This window comes from Erpetoichthys calabaricus, chromosome 2 (genome assembly GCF_900747795.2).
Source record: "Erpetoichthys calabaricus chromosome 2, fErpCal1.3, whole genome shotgun sequence".
NCBI lineage: Eukaryota > Metazoa > Chordata > Cladistia > Polypteriformes > Polypteridae > Erpetoichthys > Erpetoichthys calabaricus.
In genome coordinates this window covers 341,800,473-341,827,418 of record NC_041395.2, presented here as the reverse complement: position 1 = coordinate 341,827,418, position 26,946 = coordinate 341,800,473, and the positions used below count along the sequence as shown (strand labels likewise).

Here is a 26,946-nt window from a genome sequence, read left to right as displayed (position 1 = left end):
GACTTGAACCAGGGGAACATCAGAATGACCAAACTTCTACCAGCATGTTGGATTTGTGGACACAACAAGCTGGACTTGCTCTGTCCAAATGTTGGTGCCTTCAAATGTAAAGCTGTGGCCCAACTGGGCAGAGCTGAATGAGAACATCTTATCACCACCTGCAAGACTGTTCTTGAGCTATGCAAGCCAGAAGTTTTGTGTGTATGGGAGATTCTTTCTTTTTATAATATTTATATTTTTGTTGAGCTTCTGTAACTAATGCTGCATTCCATTTGAACTGGGAAGTCTGAATTTCCTAGTTCCCAGTAGGAACTGGGACACCTCCACAAGTCGGGAGAGCCTCATCAACCTCAACCTCAAAATTCAAGATGGCTGCACCACTCATTATCAGAAGTGAATGCTACAGTATCTTACTGTTTATCAGCACTTCTGCGTATTTGTTTTTTATTGAATCAGTCGTACACACAGCACTGTACAACTTCTATCTGTGGATATCCTGCTACAGTGTTTGGATGTGAAAAATACCACATAATGTATTGTTATCAACTGAAAGAACAAGAGCAACACGGGTTTTCCTGGAGGCATCTGTTTTGATTTTCCAAACATTAACTCGAGTGTGACGTCATTACCAGCTCTAACATCTGACTTCTGAGGTAAATGGAATGCAGTATAAGCATTTCACTACAATTTACACTTTGTGTATCACTGTATGTGGCAAAGAAATTTGACTTGAGTTGATTTATTGAGACGAGTTTACTAATGTTTTCATTTCTGCACAACAGCACCACCTGCTGCAGGCTGAGGGCAGTGCCCCACTTGCTCTCAATGTAAAGACACCACTTATTGTTATTTGCTCCTTGTTTTGCTCCTACAACTTCAAGTCCTTCTGATCATTTCTTATGAAGACACCCTATTAGTTTATTCTTTATCATAAGAGTGAATGCTCTAACACATAATATGACCCTAAAATAGCATACAAATGTTTTTTTAAGGTAGATGATCAAAAATACGGGAACCTCAAAAAGCTTGAATAACCAGACATCAGGATGAGTCAAACGGTATATCATATGTGAGGTGAGTCAGAAGGCGGCAGACAAAATCAAACAAAAAAAAAAAGAACCTGATGTGAGTTCAGAGCGTTTCTAAGTAATTCATATAAATACAAAAAGTGTTTTTTATATACAGTATGTGTATGAACTCATTGGTGCTTATTTTGAATTTCAGGGACAGAGGAGAGTGCCTCCTACTTGTTACATCTCTCTATTATAATAAAAAAATCTTGGGACGAGACGTGACTTTTTGAGAGACTTTTTGTAATGAAGTCCCACGAGACGGTAACTTTTGCCATTAGTTTCTTTCAAGTCACGCCCTACTTACAACCATTTTCAAACAAGACCACGGTCATCTAACCTCTTAGTTGTGTGAATGTTTTTGTCAGACACACTTCCTGCGCTTTCAGCTCTTAAATATTTTATCAGGACAATAATTTTATACGTTCTAGACATGTCAACGACTAAGCGAAGAAGAAAGAGTAGGGACAAACATTCGAAAAAGTCAGGTAATTTATTACAGATAAAGAAACTAAATTCACTCACAGGCAGTTACATCATGACAACGCAACATATAAGTCCAAACACGGAATCAAAATTCAATGCGATCTTGAAGAAAAGTTAATTCCAAATATTGTTTTTACTGAAGTTTTTAAAGTGAAAGTGAAAATAATGCATATGTAACAATTCCCATGAAAATAACAATCTCTTTAAATTGTATATCAGGTTAACCAAACCCAGGTGTGGGCCAGCGAAGTGAGCAGGGGGCGGAGCCCCCTAGTTTAATGTAAAGTACAATACGGCCGCTGCTGTGGAAAACATCCTGCACTGTTCCTGTCAAAAAGAAGGCAGGCGTCTCTTCACCTAATGACTACAGACCAGTGGCACTTACGTCTCACATCTTGAAGACCTTTGGGAGGCTGATTCTAGACTACATGAGTCCTTCTGAGGTAGACCACCTGGACCCACTGTAGTTAGCTTATCAGACAAAGACTGGAGTGGAGGATGCAATAATCTGTTCTACGCTTATCACCTGGACAAAGATGGCGGGACTGTGGGAAGGGCGTTTTTTGATTTCTCCAGTGCCTTTAATACCATCCAGCCATCCCTGTTAAGGGCTAAACTCAGAGATATGTAGGTAGATGAGCCGGTGATGTCCTGGATTATGGACTGTCTGCCAGGCAGACCACAGTTTGTGAGACTTGAGGACTGTGTGAGCAACACTGGAGCACCAGAAGGAACCCTTCACTCTGGACACCTCTGACTACAAATATAACAGCAGGTCCTGTCACTTGCAGAAATTCTTAGATAATTCTGCATCTCTGGGATGAATTGATAAGGGGGGTGAGACAGAGGAGAGGAGTCAGGGGGAGAATTTTGAGAATTGTCTGCAACTTAGCATCAACAAAACCAAGGAACTGTTTAAAGACTCACCGCCCCAAAGAGCCACTATGTCTGGTCACTATTCAAGGAGTGGATGTAGAGGTTGTCCACTCCTACAAGTACTTGGGGGTCCACATCAAAGATTGGTTGGACTGGCCTCATAACACATAGGAACTAGAGAAGAAAGGGCAGAGCAGACTCTGTGATGGCCGGTGTGGTGTTCTGGGCTGGTAACAAGATAAACACCGAATTAACAGGCTAATTTAAAGGGCAGATTCAGTTATGGGACACAATCTGGGCCCCTTGGACGTAGAAGTGGAGAATGAAGACAAAACTGAGTGCCATTATGAACAATGCTCCTCATCTTCTCTGTCACACACCAGATCCGAGGACTTTCAGACATTGAATCACTCAGCAGAAGTGTGTCAAGAAATGCGACTGGGGGCTCCTTTATACCAACAGCAATACATCTCTACAGCACCTCACTGGGACTGGGACTGCCAAGTAAGAAGTTTCCTTTCATTTTAAATTTTCTTTCTTTTTAGTCATTCTGTTGTATGTTCATATTTTAGTATTTATCTATCTATCTATCTATCTATCCATCTATCTATCTATCTACATTATAATTCTATTCATTTCAGACAGTGGCTTTTCATTATCTTATAATAATTTAACTTGGACTTATCATAAAGTCATTATGAAATGAAATAATAACATTACAATAAACTCTTTTCAGGATTCTGGTAGTTTCTGATGTGATTTCATATTTATTAGTCAACAGAAATTCTTATTATTCTAAAAAGGGTCTCATAAATCCATAATAACTATTTCTTTTCATTCATTCCTGCACACGGCCACTTTCCACTGACCACTGCTGTTCCATTTTTACACCTGACCAGGTATAAAGGATACTCATTTGCGTATTCATGATTGAATTTGCACATTTGTAACCAAGACATTGCAGCTCTTCTGCCAAATGAATACACAGGGGCATCAGCCGAAATGGTTAAACGTTTCTTTTCAAAGTGCTCTTCTTTGGGTCCCCTGATGGGAGAGGAATGTCAGCGGCAGCTTCTTTCACTGCCGGCGGGACAGCAAACTCCATGGCCAACATGGAACCCTGTGGCTTCTTTGCCATAAAGTGTCAGAAATGTTAGTGACAGGGATAAAAAGGTACTGGCAGATGCGGTGACAGGACTTTCATAAAAAAAAACCCCAGTACTCCTTTTCTTCTCAGAAGAAAATGAAATGAATTATTGGTCCAAAGCACTGGCTAATGAGCGACATTCTTCACAAACACTTTCATTTTCACGTTATAATTAAGTGTAAAATTGCTCTGTTATATCACTTTTTGACAGCTGGCTGTGGCCATTTACTCTCCTGGTAGGAAGGCACAAAGCATTGAAACAGGAGAGGACTGGGGTCAGCTTACTGGTATATGATTAGGACTGCATGTCCGAAAAGTGATGAATCTTAGTGATTAATGAGTAAGTTTACAATTCATGTATTTAATGTATGAGCTACTTTTTTCGCATATTTCCCAAAACTGTTCTTAAGCAGCCATTTTATGAGCAAACACAAAGCCCTGCTTTGTTAACTCTGGCTCTGAAATTGCTTACAAAAAAACATCACAAGGCGAGTGATAAGAATATCATCATATGCTTTTGTTATTGGACCTTCAGTAGAAAGTAATAAAAGTAAGTATGACACCATAATTTAATAACCACAAAAGAGTATAAACAACCACAAAACTGGACATGCATTGAAGAATGCAAAACTGGCATGCCATCAAAGAAAACAGTACTGTTTTAGAGTTGAGTGTGTTCGTCTGTGATGCCCTGGGTGCCTGCACTCATGGGTATATTCCTGTTCCTGAGACATTGATTAGTCATAACTGAGGATGGACCAGTCCTGCAATGGGTTGGCACCCTGCCCAGGATTGGTTCCTGCCTTGTGCCCTGTGTTGGCTGGGATTGGCTCCAGCAGACCCCCATAACCATGTGTTTGGATTCAGCGGGTTGGAAAATGGATGGATGGATGAGGATGGACCAGGGCAAGTGTGGGCACAGCAACTAGTTTTAGGGTGCCAAAGTGCATAGTGAAAGATTATTCAAATCAACAAATAGTGTCCATAAGTGCAGTGCATTCAGTCTTCATCAATAAATAATCCATAAAAATACCACAGTGCGAAAGATGAAAACACAATAAATAAATTAAAACCAAGCATAAAATCAAAGTCAGCATTGACTTTCTTCTGTCTAGTCCTAAGTGCTTCCTTCTCTCTCTCTCTGCCCAGGCCTTCACAATGTGGCTGAGCCACTAGAGAACACAATCCACATTCTGATTCTCATTCTGCCACCTCTGCCTGTACCCTCTTAGATCTACTGGGCCCAGCTTTCTCATCCTACCACCTCTGCTGGTACCCACTGGAACCCACCGAGCCTGGCTTTCTCGCCCTACCGCCTCCATCAGCACTGCAGGCCTCTGAAGCCCTCAATTGCTAATTCTTCACAACTCAGCAATCTGCCTTGGAGCGCCATTCCCTTCACTCTACTGCAAGACACCCCCAACCACTTCGCCTATTCCCATCTGCACTTGTTCAACAACCCAGTTCTGCTCTCTCGTTTATTCTTAGTCGGTTTTCTGTTCCTACTGGGACTTGTTATACTCCCTATGAGTACTGGTGTGCTAATCAATCCATGGAGTGCTAATGAGGGATGGCTGTGCTGTTTACACTCACACATGTGAACGAGCAATCTGCAGGTTCCCCCCATTAAGCACTTCATGGCTGCACGGCTTTCCTCCCGTGTATGCCAAAACTCACAAAGTCTGAGCCGCATCCTTTTCAAAAACCGGAACACCTGCTCTGGTCTGCTGATCATCCCAAGGACCATAGACAGATTTCACCACATCAGCTTTTAGATAACAGTACAGTGGCGTCGGTTTGTAAGACACACAGAAGCCATTCCAGCAGCAAGAAAAACAAAAGGAAGAGAAGAACTCTCCACGTGTTGTGTTTTGGCCAGGGTTCACCACCAGGCAGAGGTTCAAATTCTTGTTTTAGGTCTGTTTTGTTCACTTTTGTTTCTTTTACTTATGCTACTTTTGCTGATTGTTTGCATTTGTCTTTGTTTTTGGTCCAGACATTTTGTGGGTGGTTCCCCAAGCGGTGGGGCCATCTGCCAATTACTGCCAGGAACTGATCTCTGCCCCATAAATCCAGAGGGTCTCCCACAGTTCCTGGCAGTTCATTTCAACTGCATTAAGGAGTTTTTGGTGAGTTTTTGTGGTTTTTTCTGTGCTTGGTACTTTTTTTGATATCTCTGGATTTTTGACCTCTGTGCTCTGCTGTTTGACTTCACCTTTACGTTTGCCTTGGATTATCTTATGTTTTTTAGGCAACTCCATTTTTGCCATTGTGCTCAATGGAGCTTCTCTGTGTGACAGGGCATTTTTATGAAGTTTCTGTTTTTGCTCATTTATCTAGCTGGGGTTTGGCAGTTTATCCACCTCTGCTTTTGCCAATTTTTGGGACTTACATGCTTTGGAAGCCCTAGTCATTAAGACACATCACAACTATATTATGCTCTACAGACACCACCTGGACGGTCTGGTATATTTTTAATTTGATATTTTTACCACAGTCATTAAATGAAGTAAATATATTCCATTAAAAATTCTCACACTTCTTCAGATGGTGTACGTCTTTCTCCCCAGAAGTAAGAGCAAGCTGAAACCCTACAGCAATGACAAAACATTTAAAGAACACAGAATTCAAAATTTTTACATTTGTAATTGCACATTGAACCACAGAAAAAGAAAAATGGTGTTTTTCTATACACCCTTCACTCAATCAAGTATGCTGATTTTAATCAGAAATTAGACTTTGCCTGTCAAGTCAGATCTTACGATTAAGTATAACTCGTAAATTAACGATCGATCTTATGATGGAGTTTACAGTACAATACTCTTAGAGTTACAATGTGTTTGGGAAACACAGCCTAGTTCTGTATAATGGAACAAAAAATGTGATTTGATTAGAAACTAACCGGTTAATCAATCAATCAACCAATTACCACTCCAACATTGTGGAATGCGCCTGTAGCTAAAAGTGCTCCATGAAAGCACCACCCAGAAAAAAATGCAATGAAACTATCTGGGAATTGCAACAAAGTGATGAACAAACCCCTGAATCAGAACAAAGCTAATAGGCAATGTGTGTAAAAAATGTCTTAACAATGTCAATCGCAAATACCTGGATTAAAACTAAACGGACACTTCATTGAGATGTTTCTGTCACCAGATTGCACACAGCACACTTTTTTCTGCTTGGTTACGTGACTGAGCCATACAAAGGACTGGCATACCAGTACATGTGCTTCTTGCCTTACACATATTGCTGCTCCGTGCGACGCTAACACTACAAATTAAATGTGCCTCTCACACAAATACAGGATTAAATGTATGCCTATAACGTCTGCTCAGTTCTTGTCATTTGATTGCACGCCATGCAAGCCCTTAACCTCTCCCTACTAGGCTATTCCACATTTCCTATGTGCCAAAAAACTCTTGAAATGGCCACTAGAGGGGGATATTCCCATCAAACCCCAGGCTAGATATAAGGGAAAAAAAGAGACATTATAAAATTAAAAGTTTATCCTTCACAAAAATGCTCTATAATAAAAAGAAACTCTGTGGAGCATATGAATGCAAAAAAAGAGTTACCAGGAAAGACAATCATAAGCAAACAAAGTCAATGGCAAAAATCAAAAAATAGAACGAAAAAGGTACAAATTCCAGAAATTGCAAACAGCAGAGAAGTAAATCACACCGAAACACTCATCAACTCCCAAGCACATTCAAATGAACCTCAAGAGACTGTGGGTTGCCACTGCCTTTGTATGGCTGAGTGCAGACCCTTGTGCTGATGGGTAGGTGGCTCTACCTATTTGGGAACCACCCATAAAACACAAGGAACATAAAGAATAAAGCAAATAATAAGCAAAAATAACATTAATGTAAATCAAAGATTCAATAATGAACAAAGAAGACTAAAACAAGAATCTGAACCCCAGCCAGGAAAATACAACAGTCCCTCACTAAATGTAAATAGACACACACACACGCGCGCACGCGCGCAAGGCATGATATTGACCTCAGTAGACAATATCTTCTGTGAAATAATGCATTAATATTGCAAAATAACACAATAATGTTTTTGAGTGGTGGGAATACACTTTGGTATTATGATAGCTGGAGTTCACAACTCCCTTTTGCTCCCCACCATGCTGAGTCGGTCAATGTCAGACTCAGGACTACCTGGAAACCACATGTGAAAAGGAGCATCTTAATCGGTGAGTGCTGCCTTTCTCACCTGCTCATGGTGGCCTGTGTCTCACACTCTCTCTTTTCTCTCTCTGTCTTTCAGGTCTGGTGGGCCAACATTATTCTGTTTTTAGCTTTTTACTAATGCATGTGTCTTTGACTGTTGCCCGAAACTCAATGCACTGTCGGAAATCCATCAGAACTGCCCTCTGTCACCAATTCTGCTTGTAATTTTTATGGATTGAATTTCTAGTAGTGGAGGGTGTCCAGTTTGGAGACCTCAGGATTTTGAAGATGATGTTGTCCTGCTGGCTTCATTGGGCTGTGACCTCAGACACGTTATGGGGAGGTTTACAACAGAGTGTGAAGTGTCCAGGATGAGAATCAGCACCATCGATTCTGATGTTATGGTTCTTAGTCAGAAAAAGCATGGAGTTCCCTCTACAGGTTTGGGGATGAGGAGTTGCCTCATCTTGGAGTCTTATTCACAAGTGACGGAAGAAGACAGCAGGAGACCGACAGGGGAATTGGGATGGGAAATTGACAAGGGGATCAGAGTGGGGTCCACAGTCATCCCAACATTGTACTGGGCAGTTGTGGTGAAGATTAAGCTGAGCCGAAAGACAGAGCTCTTTATTAACCAGTCAATCTACCATCCTACTAACACCTAAGGTCACAAGCTTTGGGAAGGGGCCGAAAGAACTAAATTGTGGATACAAGCAGTAGAACTGACCTTCCCTCACAGGGTGTTTGGACTCAGCCTTAGAGACAGGGTGAGAAAAACAGACATTCAGGAGGAACTCGAAGTACAGCTGCTGCTGCTCCTCCATATTGAAAGATGACAGTTGAGGTTGTTTAGGCTCCAGTTTGGAATACCTCCTGGAAGGCTCTCTGGGGAGGTTTTTTGGGCATGTCCAACCAAGAATAGCCCTCAGGGTAGACCCAGGAGAGATGATATCTCTCTGCTTGCCTGGGAACATCTTGGTATCCACCCCAGAGGAATTGGAGGAGATGGCAGGGAACAGGGACATCTGGGCATCTTTGCTTGGACTGCTGCCACCGTGACTCAGACCCAGATAAGTGGCAGAAAACAGACGGGTGGATAGATGCATGGATGCACAGGTCACTTTTAAAACAGTTTAAAAATTGTTAGACTAATGCAAAATAATGTTCACAATTATTAATAATAAAAAATATATCTAACATTTCATTATAGTGTTCATTAATATTAATCAATAATGTTTTATAATCTTCATTATTCAGTGAAAGAGGCCCCTGCAGACTTGGCTTGAATGCCACTTGAATGCCATCATTCGGATCAGGGTACGGGGCATTTGTCACCCTGGATAGTTGCCTATAATTCCTATGGCAGGAACCACCCATGGTGCCAAGCCAATACTGATTTGGGTTTTGATTGTAAAGCTCCATGGTCCTCCTTGGTGACCCCTTTCATTTTAGTCCACTGCCGGGCATTTCTTAGTATGGTTTCAGAACATTTTTATTATCCATGATTGTGAGATTTGGGAGACAGCCATCACAGGCTGGCATTAGGACACTACTATTGAAGATGATGGCAAGCCCAGCTGTTGCAATGCCCTCCTTTTCCAATTTACTTGCTTCCCTCCCAAATCCCATGGGGTGTGTGTTAAAAATTAATTTAGGGAATGAGTGTGGCTTAGTGTGTCCTGCAACTAAAACAAGGAATTCCATGTAAAGCAACTTGTGGGAAATTGAGGACAGTGGTTGCCACTTTCCACCCTCTCTCACACCCAACATGTGAAGATTAAATCCCATATTTATGAGCAGCTAATGAAAGATAAACAACAGAAATCCACTGTCTTATGAAAACAAAGCCAGAGAGAGAGAGAGAGAGACAGAGAGAGACAGGGACCTTTAGGATCTCCAGGGGCCTCAGTGGGCAATGGATTAAAAGAGAAGCAATTAGAAAATGAAAGGTTTATTCATCTGTTTAATACCTGCCTTCTACTGAAATCTCACCCCGTTGCCTGTCTTGAAATGCCAATTAACCAAACAGAAACATTTTTATGGCAGGTGGGAAAACATGCAAAAACCACATAGATAGTGAATCGAATACCCGAGATATTGGAAGCCACAGTTCAGAGATGCCAGTGTGTGTGACACTCACTTCTTTGTGATGCAACCAGCAGCACCAGAACTGAGTCACAGTAAATCCATCAAGTGTCCTTCCTGCACAGTATACTTCAAGTTTATATAGCGCCTTTTATCCTGAATAAATATGACATGTAAGGAATATACGCTCAGTATTTTGTAAGCTTGTACAGTGCCCGTCTTTACCAATATATTAGTTATAGTAATATAAATTCAAATTTAGATTTTCTGTATTATGGCTTATCATAGTGATGGACCCCAAAGAGCTTTATAATGTTTTAATTCCCCAAGACATTTTTGATTTTGATTACGTGGATCACTTAGTTCTCATATTGTACTTGTTGTTGCCGTTCATGGCAATGAAACCACCACCCCAAAAGAGCTAATGCGGCATAATATTCCACGTCCCAGGATACCAACCACCACCAACCCTGGACATGCCACCCCCATTTCTTTCCTGATAGCCATTTCTGACCTTAGAGCCCCAACCCATCCATCGTCCAGCATTACCTGCACCCGAGCCTCCGTCAAGTCTGTTCGGAGTGCCAGCTGTTCCCTGGCATAGACATCAGGATAATGAGTCTTCTGGAAGACTTTCTCGAGCTCTTCTAGCTGGTAGCTGGTGAAAGTGGTTCGATTTCTCCTCTTTTTGCCTTTGTTACTGTCGCCTTCGCCCTTGTCCAGTGGGCTGGCCAGGTCAGATCCTGTTCGGTCTTGAGGCCCTTTGACCCCTGTCTCCTTCACGGTGAGGTAGCTGCTGTCCATTCCTGCTGGTTCAGAGCTGGGGGGTAACTCGGAGTCGGTCAATCCAGAGGAGTCTTTGCCTGCAAAAAAGGAAATGCTGCCATGGTTATGTGAGATAAATAAATCATGTTATTAAATTAGTGCTGCATGAGTCCAGAAGGTCCTGTGACAATACCAAAGCAGTAACACAGTACACTATAAACTCAACCTTAGGTCATGGGAAGCTTATATATTGTCTTTCAGTCTCAGGACAACCATGAGCTTATGGAGTGACTATCACTCTCAGTAACCAAACACTTACAGTATATTTTCTGCTTCAGTCACAGAACACAGGCACAGTGCATTTCACTTGCAGTACCTTAGAACATAACCTTATACAGGGGGTCCTCAGGTTACAACGACATACGACGTTTCAAGTTTACAACACTCACTCCCATAAAAACGTTTAAAAAATTGAGACATGAGAAGGAATAAAGGTAAGGATTTTTTTTACACTCGTTTTTTCTGTTACTACAGTACAGTGTACAGTACAGTATTTTCATGTCGTTTTCCTTTTTCTGTGGCTTAGATGTGTTTTTATGTTCTAGATTATGATTTTGCAAATTGTTAGGATAGCTAAGTGGCTTAGGCTAGGGTATGTTTCGACTTACACCAAAATTCGGGTTATATCACTGTTGTAGGAACGGAACTGTGTCGTAACCCGAGGACCCCCTGTATGTAGCATCTTTCAGTCTCAGTGCATCATGACCTTATATAGTGCCTTTCACTCACAGTATACTATAACCTCGTCGAGTACCTTTTAGTCAAAGGTCTCTACAGATCTCTTAACCACTGCTGCCTTCAAATGCTTCAGTGAGAGCTCATGAATGCGATCCCTAGACACCTTCATGAATGGGGCGGGGCTTCACACCTGAAGTCTAAATCACCCCTCCCCTCGTCTTTCCCATAAAGATGAAACCACACCCTGGTGGACTAGGCAATGAGGACTCAACACAGCCAAGAATTTACTCTATTGTAATTCTCATGCGTGCCAGAGGATTACCTTATGGGGCTCATCAGAGGCAAGTAATTCCACTTCGGGATGGAAGGGGGTGCTGTTGCTAATGCTACCACTTCCTTCTTCCTCCACAGCTCAGAGAAAACACCCAGTGAGGGTAACTGACTCCACCCCTTCTGAGCCAAGTCCTACAAAACCAGGCATCCCCAGAAGGAGGCATCTCAATTTGGTTTGAGCCCGACCGGAGGATGGACCTCGTCAAAGCCAGACCCGCTCAAATGAACAGCATTTGTAACCTAAGGAAAAGGGAAATCCTGTATTTCTTTTGCTTAATGCTGTCGCACATTTGTTTTGTTTTCAGTTTGTTTGTTGAATTTAATGGAATGACCTGGCTGGTCATCCTGCTCGACCACAATGGGTATCCTCTCCATTGAATCAGTGCCTTAATGTGCAGGAGTGGCTTGGGTGATCGATGATCCATGCTTTCAGGAGTCGTGTACTCCTGGCAGAGTCAAACACAGCGGCAAGGTCAGAGTTAAGGTCCTGACTAAGACAGACTCAACCACTCTCCCCGTCCCGCCAAGGGTCCATTCAAACTGGTGCAGTTTTCTTCCGTCTCTCATTGTCCTTGCACACAGCTTGCAGGGATGATAAAGTATCTAGCCCAAGGACATTTCAAAAACCATCTGACATATGCAAAGTGACACACCAGAAAGCAGTTGGTGGAATGCTGCTCGGAGATTTAAGAACAATAAAGTACGTGTAAAGGTCCGAATAGGAGGGGAAAATGTCCCACAATGGGTAAAAACCACTCTAATACAGTGAAGGAGTGGTTTTAGAAAAATAGCCCAAAATATCATGTTGTATTTAAAAAAGAAGCCCAAAAAAACCAAAAACTTTGAAAGCCCATTCTTTTCTTGCGAAAAACCATCAAAAGTAACCCAGTTGGACAGGAAGACAGCACACCTGTCAACACTGACGGCTTGCCATGTGGAGTCCTGATAGGAAGTGAAGAAGTGTGATGAAGCATTGCGCACCCTCACTACCACCGATATCACCAACTCTTTTGTGCAGGCCCTTCCTTTCATGTTTTAGAGATGGATGAATGGATGGACGGTGTCATCATTGAATCGACGGACAGCCATGACAGACTGACTGAGGAAGGGTATCAGTCTGTTCTCTTTTTTATGTCTGCAACTAGTCCAGAATGCTGTGGCAAGATTATTGATTGGCACAAAGAATTTCCTCTCTGGGATTAATAAAATCAAAATATATCAAAATCAAATCAGAATCAAAAGCAGTCACGTCACTCCGGTATTAGCTTCCTTGCACTGGCTCCCAGTGTGTTTTAGGATTCAGTTTTGGTTTTAAAGCTTTTAATGGCTTGGCCCCGCCTTTTTAAACGTATGCTTTTTATACTTTTGCTTGTTTTTATCTTAATGTGTCAAAGACAATGATCAAATGGTTTGTTACTTTGTTATCCTTTTCCTTGTTTTTTATCTTTTATATGTGCAGCACATTGGCTAACACTATGTTGTCTTTAAATGTGTTTTCTAAATACAATTTTCCTGCTTGCTACTCCATTCTAGCAACCACCGTTTAATGAAAGTGTCTTTAACATTCTGAAGTCTACGCCGTCAACATGACACAAATGTTTGGAGTGAAAAAGGAAATAAAGTGACAGTTTTTTATTGGATTTTTAAAAACCACACGTTAAAAACCCAGCTGTTACGCTCCAGTGTTTTAGAAGCTGATAAGCAATTTGTGGGGTTTTAAAAGAATTAAGAATTCACCTCAAGGAATTAACTCCACTATAAAAGCAATTGATCTGTCTTGATGTTAATTTCGACTCTTTCGAATTAAGTTTTAATCTTTTTTTAGTGCAACAAATGTAATATTCCTCAAATAATTACATAATGATGGTATAACAGACACTTGAAGTGAAACTTTGCTTCTTACACTTTCTGTGGTTCACCTATATAGTCATGGCATTTCTGCTTGTAGGGACAGATGTTGCATTAGAAAAAAGTAATAATTTCCCCCACTCGGTTAAATTTTTTAGAACAGTGTTTCCCAACCTGTGGAACATGGCGACATTTGAGGTGGGCCGCAGCCAACCCCAGATAAAACCCTGACGACACAGAGGCAGCAGAAGGAACACCACTGATTATCAGGCTAGATTCATGAAACACATGGGATACCCCCCCCCCCCCCCCCCACATCACACAGGGGGAAATCGCCCCATGTGGTCTCACTAAATTGAGGCAGGGGGAAACCACCACCCCCGTAGTTGGTTGCGCTAAATTCACAGAAGCCATACCAGCTGGTCGTGCTCAATTCACAAAGTGGGAACCCCCTGCTTGGCAGCAGTAAATTTACAAACCTGTTGCTTGCAGTAAATTTGGGGAGGTGTCTGTCTTCCCCAATTTCCTGGTCATCGGGACATACTGACATGTTAAAATCTGGGTGGTGGCACCACTAAGGTTGAGAAACACCAATTTAGAACAACCTTCAGGTTTGTCTTCTAAAAGGATACGTTTGGGATTTTTCAATGCATTTGCCAAACAAGACTACTGTATGTTCTACAGTTAAACGCTTTCCATAAATTTAATAAATTATTTTGCCTGCACTGGCACTATACATTGGAGGCTATGGGGCATGGAAGAAAGGCTTACAGACTTACTAAATATGCTGTGGTGGGGTGGCGCCCTGCCCAGGGTTTGTTTCCTGCCTTGCGCCCTGTGTTGGCTGGGATTGGCTCTAGCAGACCCCCGTGACCCTGTAGTTAGGATATAGCGGGTTGGATAATGGATGGATGGACTTACTAAATATGTCAATTTTTCAAGCCAACCCAGCTGTTGAGTATTGATCCGCGCCCTCCGTGTTTCCAACACATGTTTGTGACAACAAAAGGGATCTGGAAATAATCACTTTATTGTATATTCCTGGTACTATTTCTCTTGAGTTAAGAATATGTTTTCTATTCGCTTGTGCGAATTCTCACATAAATACGGGAAGAGAATCAAAAAACCAACCATGTAGCATGAAAAGTTTACTGTGCTTTGGTCTGTTGAGAGGAAACCACACTCTTAGGGGGTGAAAGGTGCTAAACTAACATGCAAGTATGATCTTCTTTAAAAATGGCTGAATCTCAAAATCTCATGCTTATGCCACAAGAAACAACTACATCTGTGAGCTTATCTCAGCATCAATCCAAAAGTAGGAGCCATTTAACTGATGGTGAATGACAATGATGAGATGCCAGGATAATGCCAAAGCACATACCCATTGCCTTGCCTGCCAGTCTCCATGTATGTTGGAAAAAGAAGAGAATAAACCACCTTTCTTCAAGGACTGGGGGTCTGAGTGTTTCCTAGTCTTTATAATCTATCTATCCTATTTAATAAAAGGATACATGTCTGTGGGTCTGGTTATCTGTGTGTCAATCTGCTTGCTATGTCTCTGTCATTTCAACAGATGGCACATCATAAATATATGTAGCAATAAAATACATGGTACTTGTCATTTGAACGGATGGTGCACCACAAACATTAATGCTGCTTTTACGACTCCCAGACCAAATGACATATAACAGCGACATGTGCATTGCATTTGTCATTCCAACAGATGGCACATCACAAGTATTTGTAGTAATGAATTTTATTACCAAAAATGTATGTGATGTGCCATTTGTTGGATTGACACATGTAATGCATATGTCTCTACTATATGCAATTTGTTTTTTAATTTCATAAAAGCAGTGTTAATGTGTTTGATGCACCATCTGTTGGATTGACAAATGCAATACATTTTATTAGTACATGATTTACAAATACTTTCCAACAGATCATGCACTGCAAATGTTAATGCTGAGGTCTTACTTAGATTTCAACTCGTCCTAGACGGGTAGCACAGCCAGTCTTTATAATAAAATGCAAACTGACTGTGTGTGTCCAATCCATCCAAGTAATCTGGCTTTGGTCGCTCAGTTGTCGGGATGATGACACAATACTTTAGGGTTGTGAAGTTCAATTCATGATTGTGATAATTTTTTCTAGTTAAAATGGAGCATTTTAATGACAACAGAGCTAATTACTTACCAAGAAACGTCCATCTGTTAAATAGTAATGAGGTGCAACCCAAGTCACCTTCAAAGATGGAAGGTATCTGCAAGAATACGAGTGATGTGTTCAAAGCGGGCAATGAGTGGCCCATCCATCACTGGTCATTGTGAAAAAGCAGACAGGAGGTGAGCCCCTTGAAATGATGAAAATACGGGAATGTGATCGAGAGAGGAAGAGGCGGGCAAGAGAGTTTGGGAGACACGAGGATGCTATGGAAAGGCGCATGAGGAGCACCAAGAGTCACCTTCAAAGATGGAAGGTGTTTGCAAGAATACATGATGTTTTCAAAGTGTGCAATGAGTTCACATGTACCATTGTTGGAGGTCAAAAAGAACACCAGAAGCAAGCAAGGCGCCTCCAAATGACAGCCTGAGAAGCAGCCTTTATGTGAATATGATCAAGAGAGGAAGAGGCAGGCAAGAGAGTCGGGGACACAGGAGGATACTGAGGAAAGGTGTAGGAGGAACTCTGAGAGTCGCCTTCAAAGATGGAAGGTATCTGCAAGAATATGTGTGATGTTTTCAAAACCGCCAATGAGGGGCCCATCTACCATTGGTCATTGCCAAGAAGCAGACAGGAGGCGAGCAAGGCCCCTTGAAATTATGGGAATACGGGAATGTGATCGAGAGAGGAAGAGGCCGGCAAGAGAGTTTGGGAGACACAAGGATGCTGAGGAAAGGCATATGAGGAGCACTAAGAGTCGCCTTCAAAGATGGAAGGTATCTGCAAGCATACAAGTGATGTTTTCAAAGCGTACAATGAGGGGCCCTTCTACCATTGGTTGTAGTCAAAAAGTGGCGAAAAAGGCGAAATGACTGAGTCTGATTCTGAGCAGTGGCGTATGAAGAATGCTGAGGGTACACATACGGCAACAGAGGCAGAGGCAACGTGAAGATACCAAGGACAGATGCAGGAGGAACACTGTTTTTAAACTTATTCTATTAGCTGTCGAGAATCCAAAACAACATACAAGGAGCACTTTCAACAATGGTCAAAATATTACTTTCAAGAAGCAACCCAAGTCCAAATCAAAATTCAAAGAGCAAAATTAATAACAAGAGAGGGGAGACATCATAATGGAAACAAGAACTTATGAAGATCAAAAACACCAAGGAACCCAAGGAAGGGAGGCGAACACCACGAGCTGGTAAAGTTAGATCTCTTATAACTTTGAAAGATGCTGAGAAATTAGTTCATGCTTTTGTTTACAGTCGGCTAAATTACTGTAACGCACTCCTCTCAGAACTACCCAAAAAAAGACATCAATCGCTTGCAACGAGTGCAGAATGCAGCAGCCAGAATCTTAACTAGGAAAAGAAAATCCGAGCACATCACACCAGTCTTAGCGTCATTACACTGGTTACCTGAGTCATTTAGAATTGACTTTAAAATACTGCTTATGGTTTACAAACCCTTAAATAATCTGCTCCATCCTATATTTCAGAATGTCTGACACCTTACACTCCAAATCATAACCTTAGATCTTTAAATGAGGGTCTCCTTAGAATTCCAAGAGCTAAACTTAAAAGAAGTGGTGAGGCGGCCTTCTGCTGTTATGTGCCTAAAATCTGGAATGGCTTACCGATAGAAGTTTGCCAGGTTAATATGGTGGAGCACTTTAAAAAAAAAAACTGCTAAAAACTCATTATTGTAACATGGCCTTCTCATAGCTTCATTTTAATTGAACTCTGATATTCTGTATTTGCATTTAATTATCATTATCATTCTCGGTGGCTCCAAAATCCGCACTAACCCCTACTTTCACTGCTGTTCTTTTTCCGATTTTCTGTGGTGGCGATCTGCGCCGCCACCACTTGATCAGGGCACCATGCAGTCCCTACATTGATGGATTGAAGGCCAGAGGTCCACATGACCATCATCATCAAGTTCTTCCACGTGAAGCCTGAATACAATGAGGACTGATTGAGATCAATTATGTTAGGTAGAATGCCTAGATGGAGCTGGGTGGTCTCGTGTCCTTGGAACCCGTCTGGAGTTTTTTTTTTTTTTTTTTTCTGTCCTCCCTGGCCATTGGACTGTACTTTATTCTATGTTAATTAGTATTGCCTAATTTTATTTTTATATTTTGTTTTTTTTTTCTTTTTTTCCCTTTTCCTTCATCCTGTAAAGAACTTTGAGCTACATCACTTGTATGAAAGTGTGCTATATAAATAAATGTTGTTGTTGTAAGCTAACGCCTGAGCAGCCGAGCTGAGGCCAGTAGGTGCTTTATATACTGTAGGCCTACTTCTGTCACACTCTATTACATTACAAAGGCACTGAGGAAGAATTACAAACTTTACAATCAAAGTGAATGGAGACCAAACAAGGGAGTGGAAGAAAATGATAACATTTCTAAATATACCATACAATCCTAACAAAAGTGAGCATCTGCACCAATGCTGCTGTTTTTCAGTCGTCAGCGCTGTCCACCACAGTAATGGGCCAGTGTTCCCATAATGAGTATCTCAAGTCTTTCAATTGTATGAGGGACATTCTACTTTGCAAGGTACTAAGGAAACACTTAAGGCCACCATCATTTCAGCATAACAAGTTTAGTTACAAGATTAGCTTAGTCTTTGTTTGGTGTGAGCCCCCTAGTGGTCACAATATCATAATGTCAGTGCGACGCAACAGGATCTTCTTTTCCAGATCACACAAAAACGTTTTATTCTCCGAACGTCACACTGCACAGACTTCCAGGAAGCACTGGCATGGGAACTTCTAAGATGGGTTTAGCTAAAAGCGGCATAATGACAATTGCAGACGAGTTGCCACAGAGAGATGATTTAGAAAGATTACTGAAGCCTCGCTCCAAACCCCCTCACACCGCCCACGGCCAAGTCCCTGTCATTATGTCACATTAGCCTGCCACTTTGGCTTATCCTGGATTCTTCTAACCATTCCAGGAATGCCCGCCTGGGTGGCAGTGTACAATAAGCTGCAGATGTGGATGGCGGCTCTCTCATTCTCGAGTTGTTATCCTCCTAGGCTCTGACGGGGGTCTCTCTGAGCCATAGGTGTGTGTCAAGTACTGTGATGCTCTTCAGAACAAGGGCTTGTAGTGAAAAGCAGATGGCACTGACATGTCTCTCCATCCACTCAACTTGTGTGAGGGGTCATCGGCTAATGGCAGCAGAGAAGGTGCCAGGCAGAAGATCATCAACAGAATGTCAGTTGTAAACCAAATGTGAAATAAATTAAAGCTTGATAGCTCAATGACAGTCAATAAGGCCTCACCTTGAACAGGTAAGGACACTCAATGGTGACCCTGAGTGGTCGTGTCCCTGTGGCCTGTTAAATCTGCATACGCTCACAGGTGGGCAGTACCATAAAGTCCTGGATTTTCTTGACATTCCCATGCATAGTGTTCCATACATTCTTAATTTGAAGGTGTAAAGAATTAAAAAAACTACAATGTTCTTGCCTTCATCAACAGCCAGAGAGCTGTAATTTATTTCTTAATATTTTGAACGTGTTCTTACTACAAAATTTAAACTGACGAGAAAAGAGGAGGGACTCGGCAACTGTGATCTGGCACATCATTCACCTTATCATGGACTTCAACCAGTGGTTTCAAGGCATGAGTCTCAATGGGATGGCAGTTAAAAAGGTGACCTGCTTGGGGCGCTACAGAGACAGAGCTGAATCCACAAAGGAGTGCCACGGAGTGACTGCCATGTTTCACAGGGTGACTTGGGATGTCATGTGAAGTGACTGAGAGTGTGTCACAGATAAATTGGGAATGTGACTTGGGGTGACTGGGAGAGTTATGGGATGATGGAGAATGTGTCACAGGGTAATCAGGAGTGTGTCATGGGGCGATTGAGAGTGTGTCACATGGAGAATGAATTTATGGTGTGTGTAACATGGAATGATGGAAAATGTGTCACAGGTTGACTGGTAGTGTGACATGAGGTGCATGGGCATGTGTGGACCGGAAGTGCGTCATGTGTCATAGGGTGACTAAGACTGTAATGCAGTAACACAGTGTGTCACAGGGTAATAAGTATCATGGGGTGACTGGAAGTGTGTGTTATGTTGAATTGTATTGTTAGGTAATGAGAAGTGTCACTGGTTTACTGGTAGTGTAACATGAAGTGACTAGGAGTGTTAATGCGGTGACAGATCGTCTCGCAGAGGGATTGGGAGTGTGACATTGGTCGACTAGGCATGTGTAGGTGGTAACTGGTAGTGTGACATGGAGTAATGGTGAGTGTGTCACAGGTTAGCTACTGAACAATTGGTTGGTGAAATAATTAGCTTGGCCTAGGATGCAAAATAACCCAGCACCGCCACTGGTCATGGGGTGACTACGATCGTAATGGCTGTTTCACAAGGTAATTTAGGAGAGTGTCATGAGGTGACAGGGAATGTGACCTGGGAATGTGAAGGGAATGACAGGAACTGTGTCATTGGGTGACTAGGATTGGAATGGGGTAACAAAGTGCGTCTCAGGGAAATTAGGAGAGGGGCATGGGGAGTTTTTGTTTGCAAATCAAATGAATGAGATTCGTTAGACTGGTCGTCGAATCAAAGGTGTTGAGTCAGTCAGGTGGTTCTTGCGCATGTGCCTTAAACATGAACCACCCTTAGCAAAACAACAGACGCTGATGACATCACACATGCAGCACAAGCATGCGCTTTAGCACTCCCGTTGAGCTCCAGTGAATCAATTTGTGCTCACAAAACGATTGATTTGATTCACTGAAAAGAGTCGTTCAAAAAATGGGAATCGCCCGTCACTGACCCACTCCGCAATGGTATTGCAGCGTGTGCGTCTTCCACACTGTTTTGTTTTTTATCTTGATTGTTTCTGCATGCAGAAATTCAGTGTAAACTGCACCATGCATACAGATAGTCCTATACAGCCTACCTTTAATCCTCCCCATATATTAAACCGACCAATATGAACTCCCCAAGCTTCCACGTTATTAGCATTCGCCACTCTTGCAGTTAATGTGGAATTTATAGGTTGATTATTATTATTGTTGTTTTTTTTTTTGTTTTTTTTTGTTTTTTTTTTTTTAAGTATACTCCATGGATTAGGCAAGCAAGAAGAAAAGAATTACTAATTTTAAAACTACTCGGGGTACCACTGGGGTACGAGAAGAAAGGAAACGCATAAATTAAAATAAACTGTAGCTGTGGAATAACGGCGTTCCCGACCACATTAAACACCTCCGTTTGGTGATGGACGCAAACCTGCGGCCTTCTTAAAGCTTTGAAAAAGTAAATGTGAAAAAACAAAACTGTGGTTCTAAGCGTTTGCAAAGCGACGGAAGGCGTCCCAATGAAGTGGACCGGACTGCCTGGTCAGCACACCAGCTGTGTTACCGGCAGGTAGGAATATAAAAGAAAAAAAGACGCCGATGAAACAGAAGTGACTGTCAGCACCTCTTCATACCGAGACGCGGTCCAGCCCTCGCATTTTTATCGTTTCTCGCATGAATGTGAACATTATGTCCATCTTGTTTCAAAGCGGCCCGTCACGCTGGCCCGTCTGTCTCGGACGACAGCAGCGATAACACAAGCCAGCCCCTCGCCATAAATCAAGCTTTCATCGTCCGCTGGGCCGCCGCGCTCTCTTGGAATGCCGTCTGCCAAAAATGATTGGTCTGCATAACGAGGGGAAAAGCCGACTAAACACTCAGCGGGGCCCCTCGGAGCCGGGACGGAGCGAGTGGCCGTCTTCACGGGACCTGCTTGGTCTTTCCGTTGTGACGACCCGGCCTGCTGCCGTTTTCTTATTCTTATTCTTATTTATTATTCTTGTTCTGCGCGATCTGTCATTTTATTTTTGGTTTTGTTTTCTCAACTATATTATCTGTAAAATCTATCAATCAGTCGATCTTTTAATGTAGTTCCATTTATCTGTCTATTATATAGTGCATTCACATTATTATACTATGGAATGCTTTCACCTCTGTCAATCAGTCTATAAGATAAGTGCCTTTAACCTGTTTTCTTTTTACCTATCTGTTAAATATTGCATTCATATCTACCAATCTATCTACTATATGGTGCCTTTTATCCACCGTTTTGTTATATGGTACATTAACTTTTATCAATCTATCTATCTTTTATCTATCTGGCACATAGTGCATTCACATGAATTAGTCTATTCCATACTTCATTCACATTTATCAATCTACCTATAATATAGTGCCTTTATCTATGTGTTATATGGTACATTCATATTTATCAATCTATTATATAGTGCATTCAGATATATCAATATGTTTGTAATGTATTGCCTTCTATCTATCTATCTATCTATCACATAGTACATTCACACCTATCAAACTATCAACTATATAGTGCATTTTATCTATTTTTACATAGTGCATTCACACCTATTAGTCTATTATATAGTATGTTCACATTTATAAATCTATTATACAGTGCCTTTTTATCTATCTAGTTGTTAAGCATCTCTTATGAAGTGCATTAATATCAATCAATCAATCTGTTATATAATGTCTTTTATTTCAATGTCTCATATATAGTGCTGCAGTCACAACTATCCATCCATCCATTATCCAACCCGCTATATCCTAACTACAGGGTCACTGGGGTCTGCTGGAACCAATCCCAGTCAACACAGGGCGCAAGGCAGGAAACAAACCCCGGGCAGGGTGGCATCCCACCGCAGGGCGCACGCACACACACACACACACACCCACACCCACACTCACACCAAGCACACACTACGGACAATTTAGAATCTCCAATGCACCTAAACTGCATGTCTTTGGATTGTGGGAGGAAACCCACGCAGACACAGGAAGAACATGCAAACTCCACGCAGGGAGGACCCGGGAAGCGAACTCGGGTCTCCTAACTGCGAGGCAGCAGCGCTACCCACTGCGCTATTATATACTGCACCACCTATTTGCTACATAGTGCATTCACATCAATCAATCAATATGTTATATAGTGCCTTTTATCAGATAGATAGATAGATAGATAGATAGATAGATAGATAGATAGATAGATAGATAGATAGATAGATAGATAGATAGATAGATAGATAGATAGATAGATAGATAGATAGATGCAAATGCACTACATTTTAGGCTAACTAATTAGAATGCATTATCTATCTATCTATCTATCTATCACATTGTGCAATCACATCTGTCAATCTCCCTGTAATATAGTGCCTTTTATCTATATGTTATATAGTGCATTCACAATTCTTTTAGTTTATTATACAGTATAGTACATTCATATCCATCAATTTATTTGTTATAAAGTGCTTTTATCTATCTATAGATGGATTTATCTAAATATTCCTTAATTGAAGTGTGCAAAGCGGGTGGAGACATCTCCAAACAGGCAGATGACTGTCATTAAAGCAAATGGATGCTCCACAACGTATTCAGTCAGGGGACTGATGACTTATCTACAGTATTCCTGTTATTCTAGTTTTTCATTTTTTTTTATTAATTTTTATTCATTTTCAGAACTGTTGCATTTTTTTTTACCTGAACATTTTAAGGTACAATGTGTAAATAATGCTGGAAAAAGCTATTTGTAATGGGTTTTGATGTCAGCCTGTAAACACAAAAGAAGTGACAACTTCACAGGAGTGTGATGATTTTCTGTAGGCACTTCATGTATTTACTGAAATGGACTGGCGCTCTGTCCCTGTCTTGAGCCTTTTTACTGGTTATGAGAATTGCACCAATGGCCATAGTACCGTAGCTGATGCTCCCCCACAATGCAGGTAATGTGCCTCATTTGGGATTCTATAAGCAATACAAAGTCAAACCAGTGATAACTAAGGATTCTCTGAAGAGACACAGTACTGAAGGAGTCCAGTCTTCGTATCAGGTCATTGGATAGCGTCCATGTTTTGCATGCACCTGCCCAGCAAGTGGTCCTCCAACTTGGGGGCTTGTGGCAGCATTGGCACTTCAGCCACCGTAACAAAACTTCACACAGCTCCGAAATGGCAGACAGAACTCCTTTTTGCTCTCCGTTTGAGTAGCTCTACTGTAGCCGCCCACAGGAAAGCTGCTCGCATCTTGAAGGAGATGTGGGAAAGCCCTTGGGAGCCTCATCCCCAGAAGAGTCAAAACTGGCCTGTTGGGGAATGGAACTGGTGTGATGCTGAGGCGTCGCCCATTGCATGGCAGCACTCGGGTCCCAATTTGAGGTGTCCCATCTGGGAACGTCGTCTCTCTGACATGATGAACTGACATCACCACAGTGCTAAAATACATTTGAATGAAATCACTCAATTCAAGACCTTTGTTACCAACAGAATCTCAGTGATCAGAGATCTTTCACGACCTTCACAATGTAAGTACGTCACATCTGACCTGAATCCAGAAGACCAAGCATCAAGAGGGTTAAGCACAGAAAAGTTTATCAAAAGCAAAACATGGTCACAAGGTCCAAGCTTCTTGTTATTGCCAGAACAAAAGCAGCCAGAAAGACCAGATCAACAAAACAATTCTCTTTCTGAAGATCATCCAGAAATTAAAACCTGTGCCACTAACATGACAAGTGTAGAAGAGATTACTGGACCAGTAAATAAACTCGTCACCTACTTCTCAGAATAGCAACGCTTAAAGAAAGTGGTGGCTTGGCTTCTCAAGTTATTACCTGAACCAGTTAAGAGAAGCCCCTTTAAGCCCTATTAAATGCTCAAGCCCCAACACCAGGATCTCATGACTGACAGTGTCAGATACCATTGAAAGATCTAGAAGGACAAGGACTTCTGCCCCACCTGAGTCAGTAATAAGAGAGATGTCATTAAATACTTTCAGGAGGGCCGTCTCAACCCCATGATAACTCCTAAAGCCAGATTGATAGATCTCATATACAGTAAGTTATTAGAATTCATAAAGAAATCTTTCTAATATTTTAGCCAAAAACTGAAATTGAGAAATCAGACAGAAATTGGCTAACACTCCACGATCCATCTCATCCAAGGCTCTGCTTGCCATCATAGTTTGGTAGCCTTACAGCAGGTATTTTCACAAATGAAAATGGACCAAAAGCAAATGCAAAAGTTTACTAACATTCAGATCATTTCAGTAAATGAAACGTTGCGATGTCCGATCTATCTCCGTTGATATTAACGGTTTTTGCAGAAGCCAGCAGTTTTACATTAATGACGAGAACAAGTCACTACGCTTTGAAATTCCTCTCTTATTGATGTCTGGGCATTTTTCTTAACAGCTTTTAGTATAATTAGCGTACATCATTTCTCAGAGCAACTGCTTTAAAGTTCTCACATGTCATGTACTTGAGCCTGACAAGTGTTGCACTGGCGTGTCTGTCACTGAAAATACAGAGAAGTTTCTGGGTGGGATACTCCTCACCACCCACTTTTAGGTTTCCTTTGGAATGGCACAGAATGCCCTGGAGAACCAGTGATGTCATTAGCTCCACCCCTTCTACTCCCACCTAAATAGGAAGACCCCATTCAGACTGGATCCTGCGTTCAATGGAGACACAGCTCTACAAGGAACAAAGTAATTCTGACATCTTGAGAAGATCTTAATCTACAAAAGATTAATCCTTCCAGAACATTTTTTTTCTTTTCTTTCATTTTTCTCAACCCATTTTTTTTGTCCTGCACCCTCCCCCACCATAATCTGTAGTCTATGAGGGAGGAGCGAAAGCTTTAGATTCGTCAAAAATTTCAATCTCCGGTTTTTGCCGGATCTCAGTGTTTTGGACTCCCCTGATACCGAAAACATTGATCTCTCGATGATGGGTGTGTGTCTGTCTGTGTGTCACAGTTTCTTGAGGATGATCTACAGCTAAAATGGCTGGATGGAAAAATACCAAACTTGAAACTTAAGCCTGTTATGAGATGGCAATATACTGATTGTTTTTGAGCCAAATCATGCAAGAGAAAGAGGCACTCAAAAGAAATCCTCAAATACCATAATTCTGAAATTCATTATGAATTCTTCTTATCAATTGCTATCGTAATTATATATTTTATGTTCAGAAAGATCAGCATTAGAGCATTAATTAATTACTGAAATGTTATAGAATAGTTCGGGTAACTTGTTTCCTAGGGTGAAAAGCCTACAGATGCTCACATCCAATTTTTTTTTATTTTTGTCATTGTAGAAAATAACTGCATACAATTGAGTCAAACTTATAGAACAAATGACTTTATAGTCAAAATAAAACAAATCAGAAAGCAAAGCAGCAACATAAAAAAACAAGAAAAAACAAAATTAGACTTGCACACTTAACGGGGTATCTCCAGGAAATCCAAACCTTGTTCTTTGTACCTCTTATTCTTTTGCACTCAGGGTTCATAAGAACACCAAAAAAGTTTGGCCTCCCCTGCACTATAGAAATGCAAAGAAAGAAAGAAAGAAATGAAACCTAAAGTCGCAACATGTCTCCTTACAGACATTGCTTTTAATCGAAGGTTCCCCTCAACATTTTGAATTTGTCAAATTGCTCTTTTGCCTTGAGTCCCTCCACATCTTGCAGCCATGATTATCTGACTGTGATAATTTCATTCAAAGGATCTTTGATCACCGGCCATTAATAATAATAATAATTCATTACATTTATATAGCGCTTTTCTCAGTACTCAAAGCGCTAAGCTGACAAATTTGTGGGCATCATGCAGTGTAAATAATTTGTAGTCAACATGTCACTTATATTCATGGTTGTCTGTTAGGTCTAATTAATTATTTTCTTTTTAGTTTTGCAGATTCAGAACAGATATCAGTACATAGTCATATCAGGTTTGAAATATGTGCAACAATAATGTGAACTGTCAAATCAAACATGCAGAATTGAGTCCTGCAGTCTGATAGTGGTCTCAGTGGGAAGAGACGACACAGAGACTCAAGCACGGCTGGTAAGGATTTTTCAACTATTGCTTGTTAAAAATGTATATTTGTGTATATAAATTAATTACCGATTATTTATTACCATTACTCATGTCACACACATGACCATAGGGGACAGCTGAAGGGCCCTTGTAACTGCAATTCTACCACCACTCCAAGGGCTGGCGCTCTGTCCTAATGTCTTTCTCTCTTTCTCCCTTTGCAGACAGGTTGATTGATGGCTAGAACACCTCTGACATCACTTCTGGTGTCCGTCCACCTGGACCCTCCTCCTCCTGTCAGTAACCAGAAGCTCCACCATGTTGAGACAGTTCTGTCTTGAACTCATGTCTACGAAGATAACTCTTTTT

At 41.4% G+C, this 26,946-nt stretch overlaps 1 protein-coding gene across 1 annotated transcript in view; it reads right to left on the bottom strand.

Annotated features, from left to right (window-relative positions):
* The window catches only part of alx4a (ALX homeobox 4a), a 215,232-nt gene that overhangs the window by 68,255 nt on the left and 120,031 nt on the right, over positions 1–26,946 (bottom strand). Inside the window, exon 2 of the mRNA XM_028796058.2 lies at positions 10,398–10,711. Within this exon, the coding sequence (XP_028651891.1) occupies positions 10,398–10,711 (314 nt within the window). The remainder of the gene's footprint in view (positions 1–10,397; positions 10,712–26,946) is intronic.